Source organism: Punctularia strigosozonata, assembly GCF_000264995.1.
Source record: "Punctularia strigosozonata HHB-11173 SS5 unplaced genomic scaffold PUNSTscaffold_14, whole genome shotgun sequence".
NCBI lineage: Eukaryota > Fungi > Basidiomycota > Agaricomycetes > Corticiales > Punctulariaceae > Punctularia > Punctularia strigosozonata.
In genome coordinates this window covers 33,728-50,247 of record NW_006767446.1, presented here as the reverse complement: position 1 = coordinate 50,247, position 16,520 = coordinate 33,728, and the positions used below count along the sequence as shown (strand labels likewise).

The 16,520-nt window shown below is 55.8% G+C and overlaps 6 protein-coding genes across 6 annotated transcripts; 3 read left to right on the top strand and 3 right to left on the bottom strand.

Annotated features, from left to right (window-relative positions):
• Positions 1-8: 8 nt before the first annotated feature.
• Positions 9-2,054, top strand: PUNSTDRAFT_75035 (P-loop containing nucleoside triphosphate hydrolase protein; the record flags this gene model as incomplete). Its single annotated transcript, XM_007387407.1, has 9 exons — positions 9-144; positions 209-273; positions 337-586; positions 635-744; positions 793-1,006; positions 1,061-1,080; positions 1,133-1,182; positions 1,239-1,473; positions 1,530-2,054. The coding sequence occupies 9 exons, from the start codon at positions 9-11 to the stop codon at positions 2,052-2,054; spliced, it is 1,605 nt and encodes a 534-aa protein (XP_007387469.1).
• Positions 2,055-2,777: 723 nt separating this feature from the next.
• Positions 2,778-7,231, top strand: PUNSTDRAFT_107355 (uncharacterized protein). The gene is made up of 15 exons (XM_007387406.1): positions 2,778-3,084; positions 3,148-3,160; positions 3,220-3,391; positions 3,445-3,532; positions 3,586-3,722; positions 3,772-3,950; positions 4,009-4,315; positions 4,370-4,379; positions 4,433-4,706; positions 4,761-4,815; positions 4,875-6,028; positions 6,083-6,712; positions 6,771-6,832; positions 6,884-6,990; positions 7,050-7,231. The coding sequence occupies exons 1-11, from the start codon at positions 2,826-2,828 to the stop codon at positions 5,190-5,192; spliced, it is 1,812 nt and encodes a 603-aa protein (XP_007387468.1). The 5' UTR covers positions 2,778-2,825; the 3' UTR covers positions 5,193-6,028; positions 6,083-6,712; positions 6,771-6,832; positions 6,884-6,990; positions 7,050-7,231.
• Positions 7,232-8,152: 921 nt separating this feature from the next.
• Positions 8,153-10,540, bottom strand: PUNSTDRAFT_137747 (uncharacterized protein; the record flags this gene model as incomplete). The annotated part of the gene is made up of 13 exons (XM_007387405.1): positions 8,153-8,250; positions 8,304-8,381; positions 8,435-8,491; positions 8,545-8,604; positions 8,658-8,708; positions 8,762-9,164; positions 9,235-9,388; positions 9,437-9,872; positions 9,930-9,968; positions 10,034-10,057; positions 10,117-10,137; positions 10,191-10,239; positions 10,298-10,540. The coding sequence occupies 13 exons, from the start codon at positions 10,538-10,540 to the stop codon at positions 8,153-8,155; spliced, it is 1,713 nt and encodes a 570-aa protein (XP_007387467.1).
• A 133-nt stretch (positions 10,541-10,673) lies between these two features.
• On the top strand, positions 10,674-10,970 carry PUNSTDRAFT_116011 (uncharacterized protein; the record flags this gene model as incomplete). Its single annotated transcript, XM_007387404.1, has 2 exons — positions 10,674-10,736; positions 10,845-10,970. The coding sequence occupies 2 exons, from the start codon at positions 10,674-10,676 to the stop codon at positions 10,968-10,970; spliced, it is 189 nt and encodes a 62-aa protein (XP_007387466.1).
• A 385-nt stretch (positions 10,971-11,355) lies between these two features.
• On the bottom strand, positions 11,356-13,728 carry PUNSTDRAFT_116010 (MFS general substrate transporter; the record flags this gene model as incomplete). The annotated part of the gene is made up of 13 exons (XM_007387403.1): positions 11,356-11,368; positions 11,436-11,476; positions 11,554-11,743; positions 11,836-12,321; positions 12,388-12,561; positions 12,612-12,699; positions 12,762-12,779; positions 12,848-13,029; positions 13,105-13,163; positions 13,228-13,258; positions 13,314-13,413; positions 13,476-13,513; positions 13,574-13,728. The coding sequence occupies 13 exons, from the start codon at positions 13,726-13,728 to the stop codon at positions 11,356-11,358; spliced, it is 1,575 nt and encodes a 524-aa protein (XP_007387465.1).
• Positions 13,729-14,419: 691 nt separating this feature from the next.
• Positions 14,420-15,514, bottom strand: PUNSTDRAFT_91936 (manganese superoxide dismutase). Its single transcript, XM_007387402.1, has 5 exons — positions 15,356-15,514; positions 15,089-15,251; positions 14,927-15,025; positions 14,646-14,863; positions 14,420-14,577 (listed from the first exon to the last, which is right to left on the bottom strand). Exons 1-5 carry the CDS (start codon positions 15,467-15,469, stop codon positions 14,506-14,508), a joined length of 666 nt encoding a protein of 221 aa, XP_007387464.1. The 5' UTR covers positions 15,470-15,514; the 3' UTR covers positions 14,420-14,505.
• Between the last annotated feature and the right edge of the window lie 1,006 nt (positions 15,515-16,520).

Sequence of the window (16,520 nt, the reverse complement as noted above, 5' to 3'; positions counted from 1 at the left end):
TCGCTACCATGGCTTCCCTCATCAACATTCCCAAGCTGCTAGCATCTTCTGCTGTTCGGGACAGCATCCAGCTCTTCTTACTCGGCGCAATCGTTGAGAGTTTTCGTCGCCTTTCGCAATGGGTCATGGACCGTCTGTCGTTTGGTGAATCCTGGATTTTTCTTCCCTTTTTTTTTATCAACTGGCACTCATGTGTTCATTCGTCTAGATTCGTCCGTCACGGCACGTTTCGAGCCTCAGGATCCAGCCCATGAATGGGTCACCAGTTTTCTGGTCAGTAAACCATCGATTCTTTCGAATTCCCGGTGAGTCTCTGTCTGACGTTATATGCGCAAGGCCGAGCAAAGTCTGTGGCGCGCCACACGGGACTTCGACGTCTTTTCCAAGTTTTCCAAGAAGATCGGTAAAACACCTGCGAATCTCGAAGGCCTTAACGCTGCCTATATCCCTCGATGGACTGCGCCACACCTGCTCAAATGGCGTGGTCGCCTGATTCAGGTACAACATATCACTTCAGAAACCCGCAACCAGTGGTGGGGGGAGCAACAACAATCCCCTACGCTCTGCGTGACGTCAGTTTTTATCCGTGGCTCCCCGGTAATGCGCACGGACTGACCGTGATTTTCGCGCAGAGTCCTGTTTACACGGGACATGGCCGTTTTATGCGCGCTGGTCGAGGAAGCGAGAAATCGATACTTAGCGAGCCGCAGTGCGAAAATCACTGTTCACACCCACCGTGCGGCCGTGAGTCATCATGTGCGGGAGTGGGTCACGACTTGAACTCTTCCACAGGATAACTTTGGAATCCCGAGGTCAACGTGGAACGCCGTAGCGACACTCCCAAAGCGACCTCTGAACTGTTTGGCTTTCGATAACGACGTTGTCGACTCACTGCTCGCTGACGTTCGCGAGTTTCTACGTCCCGAGACCGAAGAGTGGTATCGTATTGTGGGTATATCGTATCACCGTGGATTCCTTCTGTGGGGTAGTCCTGGTACGGGCAAGAGTAAGCATCGCGCCTTCATTCCGTTGACTCATGTTGACATCATTCTTCACATAGCATCTACTGTCCAAGCTATTGTTCGTATTGTTCTGATGTCTCACGGACAAGGTCTAACCATTTCTGTAACAGGCGGGCGAATTGAGCCTCGAAGTTTACTCTCTGACGCTTTCTTCAAGCAAGTTAGTATCAATCGCTGTGTTTATCCCTGTAGCTGCTGATACTATTGAGCGTTTAGCATGGACGACGGGCAGCTGCAGAACTTGGTATCTATTATCCCGCCGAGATCCATCTTGCTGCTCGAGGACATCGATTGTGCCTTCCCTTCGCGTGAAGAGGTTCGGAGCACGCAAATCCACGAGCCCGCAACGGGATCAATCGCGGCGCCGAAGAAGAGTGAAGTCACTCTGTCCGGTCTTCTGAACGTTCTCGACGGCGTTGGGAACGAAGGTGGATTGGTGGTATTTGCCACGGTACGTGTCTCAAAGAAATCATGCCGCAATTCTGGTGATCTGATTTCAGGCTACAGACGAACTATCCAGAGCGCCTCGATGCGGCCCTGTCCCGCCCAGGGCGGATTGACCGAAAAATCGAATACAGGCTTGCATCCCGTGCACAGGCTCGAGCGCTGTTCACGAAATTCTTCTCCCACGGAAAACCCAAGGTCTCAGGCAGCGATTACTCGCTGAGCGACCTTCCAATCTCCCTTCTGGCGGACAGCTTCGCCTCGAGCTTGCCGGAGTTCGAATTCTCCACGGCGCAGCTTCAAGGCTACCTGCTTGGTCATAGATCCTCTCCGCAGACTGCAGCGAATGATGTCGCATCCTGGGTCACGGCAGAGCGGTCTGACCGATTACGCGAGGAGACGAGACGCCAGTCTACTCAGCACAGTCGGTCTGCGGAACACGCGGCGGCGATGGCGGAGAATCGTGCTTCATCAGCGGGGGTCGCATCGTTATCGGAGAATCACCAACTTGAAACCCCTGATCCAAGCCCGAAGACGCTAGGTCTGGACGTCGGCAGTAGTTCTGACGGAGTCGCACAAGTAGTGTGAGTATACCAGGCCTTTCGCACGATTTCGTGAACGGCTTCCGATGACATGATTAACGCTACGACGCCCTATCCGCCGTATATTCTTGTATATTGGCTTCTATGTACCTCGCATTTATGTACCATTACTTATAAGTACAATAAAGATTCACGGGTGTGTACGCTTGATGGAGCCAGATTCCGGCGATGAGGGAGGGTTACTCTTGAATAATTGGATGAGTGTTTGTGTAGTACCCTCTCCTTCGTCCCTGTGAAGCACGGGCGTGATCTATATTCAACTATGTAAGTACATGCCATTTCGTTGTTAATCAAGGTACATAAACGATCAACTGACCGCCTCAGGGTGCAGCACGTGGGTGAAGTTCGGGGGCAACCTCCGACAGGCACGGAGAATGACTCTGAGCGCTACGCCCATGTCTCCTTACATCCATAATCATAATCAACGGAAACATCCGGTTGTTCTCAAGTCTCACTTATGGACCTTATATCCTCCCGGACTGCAGTAAAAATCGATCATCCTCCAGGCACGCCTTGTAGTTGAAGGAGCGCCCGCAACATCGCCAGCCAGTTAGAGGAGCGAAGACCCTCTTGGCATCGCGGCCAGACGATGCAAGAGCGTGCAAGTCTTCGATCGTCTCGAGCGCTCACCGAGGGTGTCCCTCCGCGAGTCAAAGTCGTCTCAGTGCATCTTGCTCTCGTATAAAGGTCGACGATGTCCTGAAGTTCCCTCATCCATCTGATACGCTCCTGAGTCTGTTTTCACCGGCGACGCGCCATGAAACATACGGACGAGGCTTCAAGCTCCTGGCCCTCTTTGGGCGTCCTGTCGTTGTTGGTTTCTGCTTTCTTTTTCTCCGTCGGTCCCGTTTATGCCGCCACCTCCGGCTCTGAGCTCGTTCCTCCTCCCCTACCCGATCCGCCTCTCTCAAATGCCTTCACCGTAGCATTGTCCAACTCCCCAAACGGTCTTTCAATACCGCAGAGCGGCTCATTCTTCGGCTTTTCCATCGAATTGTCTGTGATCAACCAACATCGTAAGTGGCCCTCGCAGATCCATTTGTTCCTTGCAGTGTATGGCTGATTTCCGTTTACCACAGTCGGGAGATCAACGTACGCGATACATGTCTTGTCCTCACCTTCCGTTACTAACATCGAAGCGTTGCGCACAGTATCAAGATGAAGCCGCAGTTTCTGAGCTTGCTCGACAATGTTGTGCGTCGTGCAGGCTCCGTACACGTCAGGGTAGGAGGCAATACGCAGGAGACGGCAACCTTGGTCGATAGACTTCCTGGTGGTCAAATCATCTCCAAGGACAACGATGTCGATGACTCATCCGGAGCCGTGAGTGGGAGTTCATCACTCGAAGGCACCGCAGATGTTCATAATCCACATAGACTAGCACTCCCCCGCTGTTCTTTACCACCGAGATACTCAACATGATGGCGAAAGTGTCCACCTTGGTCAACGTTAACTGGTATCTTGGTAACCGCGGTCAGGCTGAGCTGTCTTGTGCCATTCTTATCGCAGCCTTCTAGGCATCCCTTTCAACGATACCTCCGATTTTCGTTTACAAATCGCGGAGAAGGGCCAAGAAATCTTGGGCAATCATCTCGTCGGACTGCAAGCTGGGAACGAACCGGACTTGTACGCGGACCATCATCTGCGTGGATCAGTTCGTGTCTTCCTGTCCTTGATGCAAGAGACTCATTCCGATGCATCAGACTTACGGCCCAAGCGACTACGCGAACGACTTTGGATCCGTCGTCAGCCAGCTGTCGGGCCGCAATCAACAGACCCTCATCGGTCCCAGCGTGTCATCTCGGTGGACGCCCGAGGAGGTCTGGGACACCGGGTTCATTTCTAGGTTTTCGGCGAATCTAGGCGCTCTTTCAGTGGAAAGGTGAAAGCGCTTTTGATACCGGCCCTGATACGAACTCACGTTGGCGCCTCCTTTACAGATACTATGATACTGCGTGCACCAACGTCCCGCATCCCCGCGACGCCCAGACGGTCTTCCCGAACTATCTCAACCACACCGCCGCGACGTCCTTCGTTGCGCGCTACACGCCTTCCACGGCTGTCGCGCAGGCTGCGGCAAAGCCCTTCATCATGTTCGAGACGAACACTGCGACCTGCAGCGGGTTCGAGGGCGTCTCCGACAGTTTCGGTGCTGCGCTTTGGGGTTTGGACTACGCCTTGCAGATGGCCTACGGCAACTTCTCACACGCTCTGTTTCACATCGGTGGGCAGGACGCGTTCTACAATGTGCGCCCCCCTGCATATCTTTATCTTCGTATTGCTGACGAGCGAGTGTATCAGCCATTCACGCGTCCGTATCGTCATTCAAGGATCGGGCACAATGATGACATGTTCTATTGGTAGCTCCATCCACCCCTCAATCTTCAGACGCCGGCTGGCTCGTCGGTCCAATTTACTACTCGGCATTGGCTACGGCCGAAGCGCTCGGATCGTCCAACAAATCCCAAGTACTCGATTTGCACGCCAACAACGGGAGCATATACACTCCGGCGTATGGCATCTACGAAGACGGCACTCCGCAGCGCCTCGCCTTGTTCAACTTCATCACGGATCCGAGCGGTGTGAGCGACTACACCGCGATGGTCACCGGGATATCAGAGGACCAGGTCAAAGTCAAGTGGGTTCGACAGACTCATTCCGTTTGCTTGAGAAGCTGACATGGAGACGCCAGGTACCTTGCCGCGTCCAGCGTCTCGCAGATTGGAAACTTCACCTGGGCAGGCCAGGTTCGCTGCTCCCATATAGTTCAAGTCAGACGTCCATTACTGATCATATCATTGAACAGACTTTCGGCTCCGGGTATGTCTCTAACGGCGTCCCTCAAGGCGACCAAGACTACCAGTCTGTTTCCTGCTCCGGCGGTAACTGCCAGATCAAGGTCCCCGCGCCTGGTTTTGCGCTCGTGTTCCTCACGCCCGAGGCTCAGGACGCGGCGGACTATTCCTCCTCGACGCCGACGTTCACCTCGTCTTCGTCGGGCGCGCCATCTGCGACCAAGAAGGCGCACGCAAGCGGTGCTGAATCTCGGTATGGATTGCGTACGGCGACGTTCACGATGTTGGTTGCTGCTGTGTGCAGCGTCTGTATGGTTTTTATCTTCTAGTTGTGTGCGGTGTTTGTGCCGGTTCTATCTTCTTGTTCTTCCTGGTTCTTGGTTGGTAGTCGCTTTCTTATATACCTTGGGCATAATTCATTCTTAAACGTCACGCCTCTCAGTGTCTAGCAATAGATTGGATATAATGCGTCATTGAGGAAGATTAACTATGAACCTTGCTTGTTAACTAATGCCAAGTAGTGTTGAGTGTTACAATAATTAGGCGAATAAAAACGAAAGCAATCCGTTTTGTCGTGTTGTGGGAGACAGCACGTCCGGTTTAGATCTTGTATCCGCCAGCGCGGTACATGAGGTTCTCCGGGTCCACAGTGTGGCGGATTTTCCTCAGACGGGGGAGGTTATCTCCGTAGAACTCCTCCACGGGCGTCTGGGGCTGGGCGTAGTTCGGATAGATGATCTGGCGCGAGACGTTCTGTCCGGCCGCGAGCGCGGCGTTGATGAGCGTCGTGGTCGAATTGGCGAGCGAGTTGAACATGAGCTCGTCCAGGGACGAGTTGGACCAGGTCAGCTCGAGGTTCGGCGGGAAGAGCACGTGGTCTTTGCTGTGCGGCGCAGCGGAGGGTACGGCGGTGTCCCAGTAGGAGCGCGCGAAGGGCTCGACTGTCCACGAGCCGAAGAAGGACGAGTCGAGCGATTCGAGGTAGGGGCCAAGCGCGTCGCGCTGGGCTTGGAATGCCTTCACGACCGAGAGAGGGTGGCCCTCGACGGCGAGGGTCGAGTAGCGCGTGCGGAAACCGTTAAGGAAGGTGATCGTCGCGAGCGAGGCGGAAGTGAAGTTGTCAAAGGTGCGGAGGTAGAACTCGGACTGGCTCTGACGGGGGAAGCTAATGAAAGACAAGGTCAGCCTTTCATTCCCCGTGATGTAGGTAGGCGCGTACCTGAGGAACTTCTCGAAGACCTTGGGCGGCTCGGGGGTTTCGGCGTTGTAGTGCAGCACGAGGACCTCAAACGACTGGTTCGATCCGCGCGCGAAGGTGCCCACTACCTGCGCCTTTATGTCCGTGTTGTTTTCCGAGAAGTCCGCTAGCGCCTCCGCGACCTCGTCTGAATGCCCAGGCTGGGTGTAGATCGTGCCCGCCCAGACCTTGTTCGTCTGCTTGTAGCCGCGGGTCACAAATTTCGTTACGAGACCGAAGTTGTTCAGTCCGCCCTTGAGCGCGAAGAAGACGTCGGGGAGATTAGTGGCGGTCACGTTGTGAATCGAGGAATCCTTTGGCGAGATCCAGGTGTATTGCACGATATTGTCCGACGCGAGCGCATGCTCGTTTGAGATCCAGGAGTAGCCACCTCCGAGCGAAAGGCCCGCCACGCCGACGGTAGCGAAGCGGCCACCAACGACGTTCACGCCTTGAGGCACGGTCGTCGCGTAGACCTTGTCCCAGGTGAGGCCGGCGCCAATGCCAACGAGTGCGACCTGATTGTTGTCCCCAGCCTTGGGGGCAATGGTAATCGCGTCGAAGCGGGTGAGCGCAATGAGCACGCCGGTGGTGGAGGAGAAGCCTTTGTTACTGCAAAAGCGCGTCATAGTGAGTAAGATCATATCTAACGAACCAGAGGCTAGCGTACAGGTTGTGTCCACCACCCATTATACCGAACTCGGCCCCGTGGTGCTTGCGCAGCGAAGTCAACTGGAAGCGCTAGTGAGACGGGTACTAGATGCCAGGTAAAAGAACGCTCACGACCAAAGCCGCATCCTGGTCGGTGCCAGGCTCAACAACGCAAGTCGCGTTGGCACGGTTAAACCAGCTGGCGGGGAGAGTGACATCGTAGGTGTACTCCGTCGTGTCTACACGTTGAAAAGCGTCAGGAAACGCGCTAGAACAACGCGGTATACGCGTTACGCACTGGGGTAAAATACGGCGGACGCCTTGGAAAACTTGTTCGCGACTTCCTTGCAGACGGCAAGCGCGTCGCTCTGCGCAGAGGACGCGCCCACTGACGCAGCGGCCAAGAGCGCGGGGAGGAAGAAGGCGACGCAGCGCATGTTCGTACGTCTCCGAGAACGAGAAGGCGAAGGCACGAGGACCAGAGCTTCTCCCGACGCTTCTTAAACAGCGAGCGCTGCCTTTCGAGACGGTCGTCATCGTTTTGATGGACGACGAGCAGCACGAGAGGGCACGGCCGTCGGTTGCCAAACTCGGTCATGGGCGGTCGGGTGTCGGAGTAGACAGCGTCGGATGTGCCTGGCCGCAGGTTATTTGTTGGACACAGCTTTGAGGGTCATCACGGATAATTCGGACTGAGTCTCTCCAGCTTGGGCGTTTGGTGAAGGAGGAAGGGGGAACCGTCGTCGCGAGCAAAGCGGGATGCAAGAAATGACGTCACGTGTATTCACAGTGTTGCGATTCGGTCGGGCAGCGCGCGGTACCACTCGGCTCGAGCTGGACGTTTCTCAACTCGTCAGAACATTCTCTATATATTTCTACTCGTACTTTGAGCCCTTACAAGCAATATCGTTTGTCCAATTGCACATTCAGCTAAACATTCGAATCCCAATTTCAAGTGTTGAAAGCATGCCATTCTACGCTCGCCATTCACGACCGCAGACCGACTCTGACGTTCTGTGACCGTTGATCATCGAAGGTCCTTCCGATATCCTACATGGATGACTTTCGCAAGCCATCCAATAGCACACGGGTGCATATGTCGTCAACGTGACCATGCAGGTGCCTCAAGCTATGGTGCATCTACCGCAGCGGACAACGTCGCCGCGGCCATCGGAACCCGGAGTGTTTCGGACATGCAGCTGACCCAAGAATGGTCGACAGATTGGTAAGCAGTATTTTAAGCATTACTCTTAGTATAGCTTTCGAAGGCCATTGTCACAGACCCTTGCATGCAACCTTCCTGTTCCGTTGACTTTCCAGTATCTGCGCTCTTCTCCTACTGGATGCGCATCCCTATCACGCCACTCCGTCTTGCAAACCTTAGTCTCGTGCTCCGACATTCTACACGTGCGGATAAGACCGATTATTCCTGAACACCGCCCCATCGATCCAGCCGCTGAACCATGGTCGCGGACTGGATCCTGAGTGCCACACGGGCGCTTGAACACCGTCGTCAGCGAGCGTAAGATGAATGTTGCGGAGCGTTGCTTACTATCTCCTTCCATTGGCTTCATCACTATGTCTTCCGACACATTTTCCGACACGTCTTCCGACACGTGTGAAATGCGCGCTAGAACACCGTCGTCAGCGAGCAGAAGATGAATGTTGCGGAGTGTTGCTTACTATCTCCTTCCGGTGGCTTCATCACTATCTTGTCTCCCGACATGTGTGAAATGCGCTCTATAACACCGTCGTCAGCAAGCAGAAGATGAATGTTGCGGGATGTTGCTCACTATATCCTTCCGGTGGCTTTATCACTACGACGTCGCTCGATACTTCTGAAAGCGGGCGCGCTAAAACCCAATCGTCAACGAGCAGAAGTTGAATGTTGCGAGTTGATGCTTACAGCGTCCTATTGCCGCCATCACTATGTCTTCCGAATTCTGTGGGCGAAGCGCTAGGGTACCATCGTCAGCGCGCAGAAGATGAATGTTGCGACTCGACGCTGACCGGTTTCTTGATGCTGACCGGTTTCTTGACGCTGACCGGTTTCTCCCACCGCCTCCGCCGGCTTCGACCGCGGTTCATGCGGGTTCGAGGGCGTGGGCGTGTCCGCTTCGAGCGGCTTTCGATACGCGAGCATATCCATCCTGTCGATCTGCTCCCACTTCTTCATCTCCGCAAACCCCTCTACGTTCTTCAGCAGATACTGCACGAGCGGGCCCCCAGCGTTCGGTGCGTGTGGGTCCGCATGATACGCATCCAACATATGGTAGTGCTGCAGCCGGCTCTTCTTAGAGGCGGCGATGATCTCCGCCATGTTGAATTCTGGCTGTTCACTGGAACGCCACGTCTTCTTGATCGTACAGTACAGGCAGTACACGGCCGGTAGCGCTGTAAATAGTGATAGGAACTAGAGAGAAGCATGCCATCCTCGTGAGTCGTCATGCCGCATGGTCAACCCCAGAATAGACGGTGCTTACCTGACCGATCGATGGCACAAAAGGGCCGTCGTTTGTGGACGTCCAAACGGACCATTCCACACCTGCGATCCATAGCGCATGCAGTATCCCGAACAGGAAGATACTGAATGCAGTGGGGCGTATAGTAGAAGCGACGCTTTTCCAGGGTCCAGAGCTATAATATGGTCAGCGGACTGTCGGAAAGGATGATGCAAGCACGGACTAGTACAGCCCCATGAATACTGTTGACGCTAAGACAAAGTAAACAGCCATCTCGACAAGTGCCAACACCAAGGGAAATCGCGAACGACATGTCGGCTGCGCGAAATTATCGTACTCGGGGATGATAATCATCACGATCATGCCGAACAAGGCCAACCACGTTGCGCAGATGAAGTAAAGAAGAACGCGATCCTTTTTCCATGTCAACAACTTCCAGTGTGCGAAATACGCCGACCGGAGGCGGATCCACCCCTTGGCGGGGACCCTGTGAGCGTTGTCGCGAGCTACAAAGTACTGGAACATCATGCGCATGAACAGCGGGGAAAGGCATAGAAGGATAGAGATGGTGTAGTGAATGACGGTGATCTGATGTTGGATCACCCCCACGATCGTTGCGAGCATAACAGCGAGGACAAGGAACAGATGAGACCAGAATGCTGTGGAGCAGGTTGGTGTAAGAGATCATGGAACGGGATTACAGTGAGGGGATGCACCTGATTGCGCATCATCACGAGAGATGTCGGTGACTATCGCTGAAATGATAAGGCAGGCTACTTCAGCAAGATTCTGCTAGAATATACGGGTAATTTGGACCTACTTCCACTGATCGACGTGATGTAGACTGAACACAAGCTTTGTAAGAGAACGTAGTGCCAGGTGGGACGAAGGTATTGAACGTACTTGAAATCCGTGTAAATAAACCTATAGACTGGGATCAGACGAACAAGACGGGATCGGATCGCTTGATCACCGACCTGCAAGGTCCGAATTCGGACAAGCACCGTAGGGACATCCGTCATCGGACTGGAACCAGATCAATCGGATTATCAGGAAATGTGCGAGCCAAACTTGTGCATCATACCGATGGATTCATGCAGTACAGCTGGAAGAAAGTGGGGAAGACGTTCAGACCAGTGACGTTCATCAGGGAGACGCCTAGCGCGTCGTAGCTAGGATCCATCGTCGAGGCCTCCGAGCATCCAGTGTGAGCGACGGCGAAACCATGGGTCAGATTGAATACGATGCATGACAAAGAGGGGTTGAAGCCGGATGAAGCATTAGTGATAAGGTGAGATGAAGTCAAGAAGTTGTTGATCCATGTCATGGCGAAAGGGTTGCGATGAGGGGTCTCTCGGAGAGGTATGTGCGATAATATATACTCCAGGGTCCACTGCCATACACCCTCGTGCTGTAGAAGCACCTTCACGCCGTTTGGGAAGGGACGTTGTCATCCGAAAATGAGGCGCTCGTCCACACGGGTCGGGAACGTACAGTTGTGGGTCCAGTCAAGACACTTGCAAGTTATCACAGGCCGCAGCTACGAGGAAAGATGGTAAGCGTTGTACTCGCACTCCACTGAGCAACGACAGGAGCCTCTGTTGTGTACAGATAAGACTGACAATGAGGAGATGGCTGTTGGACCCACAAACATCGGCTTCGGCGCGACCGCCCGGATGACGAGAACGCAACATCCATCAATCCAATCGTTAACTCGACTCCTTCTTTCTAAAGTCCCCTTCTCGCGATATTCGTGAGGCAATGAACAGCGCAATCCTTGTTTCAATATCTTAAGCCCGTCTAAATTATACTTGGCGAAGGAGAGTCTGGATAGACAGCGAAAGCGAGAAACAAGGCGACTGAGATGACTAAGCGTCACCGCCCGTGATCCCGATACGGCCTTTCGGGCACCAACGAGACACGACAAGCAACAAGTTGAACAACGCAGGTGCTCTATACGAGCGCCCATAGCAACGCCGCGAAGTGCCTTTATGGCAATCCTATACAAGCAATGCACTTGGCTCGGCCAGCACTGTCGGTCCGACCCGGTGCCTCGAGAGCTCCACAGAGCTTGGATACACAATCTTGTCGGAGCGTCAAATATCATACATGTCTCGTCGACCGATCCACTGCCATGTCCTCTTACAGGACATATCTGCCGACAGCCGTCAGTACGCCGTTCCACCGCACCAAAACCAACGTCAAATCGCGAGAAAGCTCACCTGAAGTCGCGGTTTTCCCTGTCTGTCAGATCGAGGAATGCCTAACGCGAATCCGCATATCGTCAGAAGTCACGCCCCCTCTCGCGCGCAGGGGAAGCGCTCCGATATCCCCACGCACCTTCGCGACCTTGCGCTCGACGGTCTTCCCGTCCGGCGTGACCTCCTCGATGTACACGTCGTCGTACGTCGTGTCCGGCGGCTCCGCGTTCCGGCGCTCGTTCTCCCTCTTGAGCAGGACGCGGAGCGCGAGGAGGAGCAAGGGGCAGATCACGTAGCATATCCCGATCACGATCCACGGGACGTGGTTTCTGCGTAAATAAAAAAAAAGATTTACACAGCCGTCAAAAAAAAGAAGATAAAAAAATGCGCGACGATTCGCAAGGAGGGAGGAAAGACGGACCTAGGCTTGTACTTGGCCTGCCACATGAACGGGCCCGCGGCGTTGCCGATGCAATACGCGCAGAGCATGATCGCGTTCGTCGTGATCCGCTTCGTGTGCCCCGCCGTGACGGACGAGACCCACGAGAGCGAGAGCACGAAGCCGGTCGTGCCCACGCCCGTCAACCACTGGCCGAACAGCAGCCCGACCTTGTCGCTCCACGGCAAAAAGTTGACAAGGAGCACGCCGAGGAGGTTCGGGAGGAAGTAGACGGCGCCGACGTAGGCCCGGGCGTCCTTCCAGCGCGCGGCGAGGGTGACGCCGGTCCAGATGGTGACGATCTCGATCAGGCCGTCGACGCAGCCGAGGAGGGTCGTCTGCAGGTTGGAAAAGCCGAAGGAGGCGACGATGATCTGCCGCTGGTTCGTGAGCGAGTTGGGCACGTTGTCGAGCGCGGAGAAGAGCGCGAAGAGCCACGTCTTCGGGTCCGTGAAGGCTTCGATCATCCTGCGCCGCCCGAGTCACGGTTGAAAAGAAAAGACGAGAGAGAGAGAGCCGCGAGGGGGGACGCACTGCTCCTTTTTGAAATGCTTGTTCTCGACGCCGGTCTGGTTCTCCTTGATGCGCGCGACGGCGATCGCGCGCTCGTGCGGGGTGAGGAACCACGCGTTCGTGGGCGAGTCCGGGAAGAGGAACCAGTACGTGACGGCGGTGATCAGCGTCAGCGCGCCGGTGATGATCATCAGCCTGGCAGCGAGCGCGCTGTCAGTAGCGTGCGCGAGCACGGAGTGTGGAACTGAGGAGAGACGTGCCATTGCCAGGGTTCAAAGCCCTTGGTGTGGATGTGGAGCGCGCCAAAGGAGATGAAGCCGGATATGATTTGAGCTGAGAGACGACGTTTCGTCGTCAGTCGAGTGCATCTCGGAGCGGACCCTCGATTCGCTCACCCGTCCCGTTCATCAAAACTGGGTCCCAAACGCGTTTCATCAGTCGAGGGAAAAAAAGGCTCGGAGGAGGCCGATCGGCGACTCACACCAGTAGCCGACGCGGAGCGTCTGCTCGCGCCGCGTGTAGAACATGCTGGAGACGATCATGAAACCGGCGGTGATCGAGCCCTCGCAGATGCCGAGGATGAAGCGCACGACGAAGAGGCCCGCGAAGGACGTGCAGGCCGCGTGGGCGGCGAGGGCAATGCCCCACGTGAGGATGTTCAGGCTGCGGGGTGGCGAGTACGGTGCGAGTATGAGCGCGGTGATGGCAGAAAGGAGGGGCGTGCATTGGAAGTCGTACCTCATCCATTTTCCGACCGGGAAGCGCTGGAGGGCGAGGTTTTGCGGGTATTCGAAGACCTGCGAACACGCGATGGAGATGAGACGAGGCCGTGTGGAATCGAGATGGGAGATGGGTGCGCACGAGATAGGAGAGATAGAAGATCGTGCCCAGCCTGCGGTATATCCGTGAGCGCGCATATATGCGGCGCGAGGGAATGCGCGACGTACCAGTTATACTGGTTCGTGGTGAGATGGGTCGCTTCGCGGATGCCGAGGATGGCGGACGAGCCGAGGGTGGTCTTGTCCATGAACTGGATCCAGTACAGGACTGCGAGGGTGGGCTCTGTTCAGAGAGGCGTCCGAGAGGGGCGATCGGTGAACGGGACGTACCGCACATCATGGGAAGGATGTGCCAGTCGATCTTTTTTCTGCGAGCAAAGCAAAGGAAGTAAGCGGGCGTTGGAGCCGAAGTTCCTGGGAGCACATACCGGACCCGCAACGCCTCCGCCTCGTCGAGCTCGAGGTCGTCCCCGGCGACGAGGGCGGCGGCGGTGTCGACCTCCCTCGTCGAGACGGCGTGGGCCGGATGGTGCTTCTCGTCCGTGAGCTTCGGCGAGCCCTTGTCGTCGAGGTCGTAGGCCATATCGTCGAGCTCTATCCCCTCGTCTCGATCGCAGTCGCGGAGGGGCTCGTAGTAGGCGTAGGATGCGTCCAAAGTCGACGGCTTCGACTTCATGGGACGATGGGGGGTATAGCTTATAACGGGGGGCACGTTATCTGGGCGCACGGTGGATAACGTTCATCCCGCCGAGAAGAAGCTGGGGGTCGGGCTCAGCCAGGGACGGAAGGGGGCAGAGACGTCCCACCCACGCAGCCAAGAATTCAGACGAAGGCGTTCGCCGGCGCCCACGGCACTTTATCAGCCCCTCTGGTCCGACGGAGGACTCCCTGGACGCCACGTCCAGTCGCGGACGCTTCGGCGTTATCACCGTCCGTATGGGACGGCACCGTTTCTGCCTATCGACCGCGAGCGCCGACGGGACGAGTGGCGATATGTTGCAATCGGTACGCTTAGTACAGGGCGGCGCGAGACTTCCATCACAACCATACGGAGCGGCTCCCACAATCAGAGGACGAGAAGGCGCGGGGCGGCCTTCCGAAGTGGCATGGGTGCCAGAAGCAGCTTTCGGGGCAGAAGACGCAAGACGCAGCGCTCCTTTCTCTCCTCTTGCACGCTCGTCGTTCTCACCACTCTGCTAACTTTCATTCTCAGTCCACCGATAGCCCGTTCACAATACACTACTCGTCGCAGCGCAATCAGGCCCGCGCCAGTGCTGTAGAAGAAGCAGTTCTGTGTTCGTCCACTATACAAATACAGCAATGTTCATCAAGACCGGGCGTACTTATGCGCTCGGGCCATCTAAGATTGCGCCTCCAAGAAGCGCGCCTCCGCCTCCTTGAAGTTGATCACGTTCCAGATCGCGTTGAGGTACTGCATCCATCGTCGAGGAAAACGTTAGTCCCACTCGACGTGAAAGGGATAAAAGGGGGTGCACGTACGTCGGGCTTGACGTTCTTGTACTGGAGGTAGAACGCGTGCTCCCAGATGTCGATCCCGATCAGCGGGACGTGCGAGATCAGCGGGTCCTGGTTTGCGGTCGTCACCACCTCGAGCTTGCCCGTCGACTTGTTGTACCCGAGCCAGCCCCAGCCCGAACCCTGGATCGCGGCCGTCTTCGTGTTCAGCTCCTTCTTCATCGCCTCGACAGAGCCAAAGTCTGGTTCGTGGTCATGAGTGGCCATGCATGGGGAAGAGAAGGGGGAAAAAAAGGTACACGCACCGCGCTCGATGGCTTGCTTCAGCGGGCCATCCGCGAGCTTGCCGCCCTCTGCGGAAGCGGGCGCGAGGTTCTTCCAGAAGAGGGTGTGGTTGATGTGTCCTGCCGTAGTCCATTGAGCATACTAGACGTCGAATGGGGGGATCGCTATGGTCGTTAACTCACCGCCTCCGTTGAACTTGAGCGCGGGTTGCAGGGCAATGCGCTCCTTGGGCGTGGACGCCGAGGCGTAGGCCTCCTCAGCAGCGTTCAGCCCGTTGACGTACGTCTGGTGGTGCTTGCTGTGATGCAGCTTCATGATCTCCTCGCAGATGTAGGGTTCGAGGGCCTGCAAGGCGAGTTCGTAAGTACTCTTCCCAAGATTTTCGAGCGAACAAAACCGCTATTGCATAGAGGCTACCCTCGCGCAGAAGGAAGAAAAGATGCGCGTACGTTGTAGGCATACGGCAGGTCGGGCAGGGTGTGCTTCGAGCGCATGCCCATGGACGCGACGTTGCGCGCGAGGAGCGTCGTCGGGCGTACTGCGGTTCGGATCGCGGACAGCATGTTGCGTGTATGTGTCGTGTCGTGTGCTCGAGTCGCAGGAGAGGTGTTACGGGAGAGAAAGTCGAGAGCAAAGTAACCTTACGGTCGCGTATATGCAACCTCGCTCGCATCATGACGTAACGCTCGGCGCGCGCCGGGACGACGGTGTCGATGTTTCTGCCGAGTTCTGTCATGTCATTTGCTCATGTCGGCCTTCGGCACTCTCTGCAGATACAAATTGCTGCTCGGCATTCCGGTACTCTAGCTCACGTTATTCGTGAAATACGTAGGGTATGGTTGGGTAGTATCATCTGAAGAACGAAAAGTTGCGGTTGTCCCCGAACCATCGCCGCCGCGAGGGTTGTGGCCCGCAATTGCACGTCAAGCCGCCCACCGCTTTCTCCGTCCTGCTCTCGAAGATCCCGCCGATATTCGTCGGTGACCGAGAGGAACCTGAGGATTGGTGTATCGATGCAGGCTTCCCGTCAGCAATGATTGGATGAACCGGTGGGACGGCGTCGCCAGAGTCTGGCGATGGTGGATTTGGAGCACCTGGCAACTTGCGCGTACGAGGCTTATGACTATGCCGATTCTGCGGGAGCGTCATTAAGCGATTGTACCCTCACCTAACCCAACGCATATACCTTCCCAGTACGCTTTGCAAAACAAGATACCATCGTTGATGTGCGGACGCGCGGACTTGGAGTACTATGTATGCGCGGGTGTGGTAAGTGTAACCGTTAGACCTCTCTGCCTGATTCTGCGGACAGAGCGGACGATCCGCGTCCTATACTGGAATCGGCAGCGGCAGCGCCCACCGCGTTATCCGTGCCCCGTGGTGACGGGTCTGAACGTATGACGAGGGTACCATCCGGACGCCTGGCCGCCTTCTGAATCCGATGAGGTAGTTGGGGCCGTGGACCGAAGGAGCGCGGAATAAATTACGTACGCCCGTGATATCCTGAGCGCTTTCAGACCTTCGAACCAGCGGTTTCCCAAGAGCGAGCTTGTCCGAGTTCACAAGTTCGAGGATAGCATGCATGGCGGGAGATGCTTGCAAAGAAATAAGTCC

Coding starts and splice junctions, on each gene's coding strand:
- PUNSTDRAFT_107355 (XM_007387406.1), top strand. CDS start 2,826: ATGAAACATACGGACGAGGCTTCAAGCTCCTGGCCCTCTTTGGGCGTC. Junction 3,392..3,444: donor TCGATGACTCATCCGGAGCC/GTGAGTGGGAGT, acceptor TAATCCACATAG/ACTAGCACTCCCCCGCTGTT. Junction 3,723..3,771: donor ACCATCATCTGCGTGGATCA/GTTCGTGTCTTC, acceptor CCGATGCATCAG/ACTTACGGCCCAAGCGACTA.
- PUNSTDRAFT_91936 (XM_007387402.1), bottom strand. CDS start 15,469: ATGCTGTCCGCGATCCGAACCGCAGTACGCCCGACGACGCTCCTCGCG. Junction 14,864..14,926: donor GAAGCAAGCCATCGAGCGCG/GTGCGTGTACCT, acceptor ACCACGAACCAG/ACTTTGGCTCTGTCGAGGCG. Junction 14,578..14,645: donor ACAAGAACGTCAAGCCCGAC/GTACGTGCACCC, acceptor CGATGGATGCAG/TACCTCAACGCGATCTGGAA.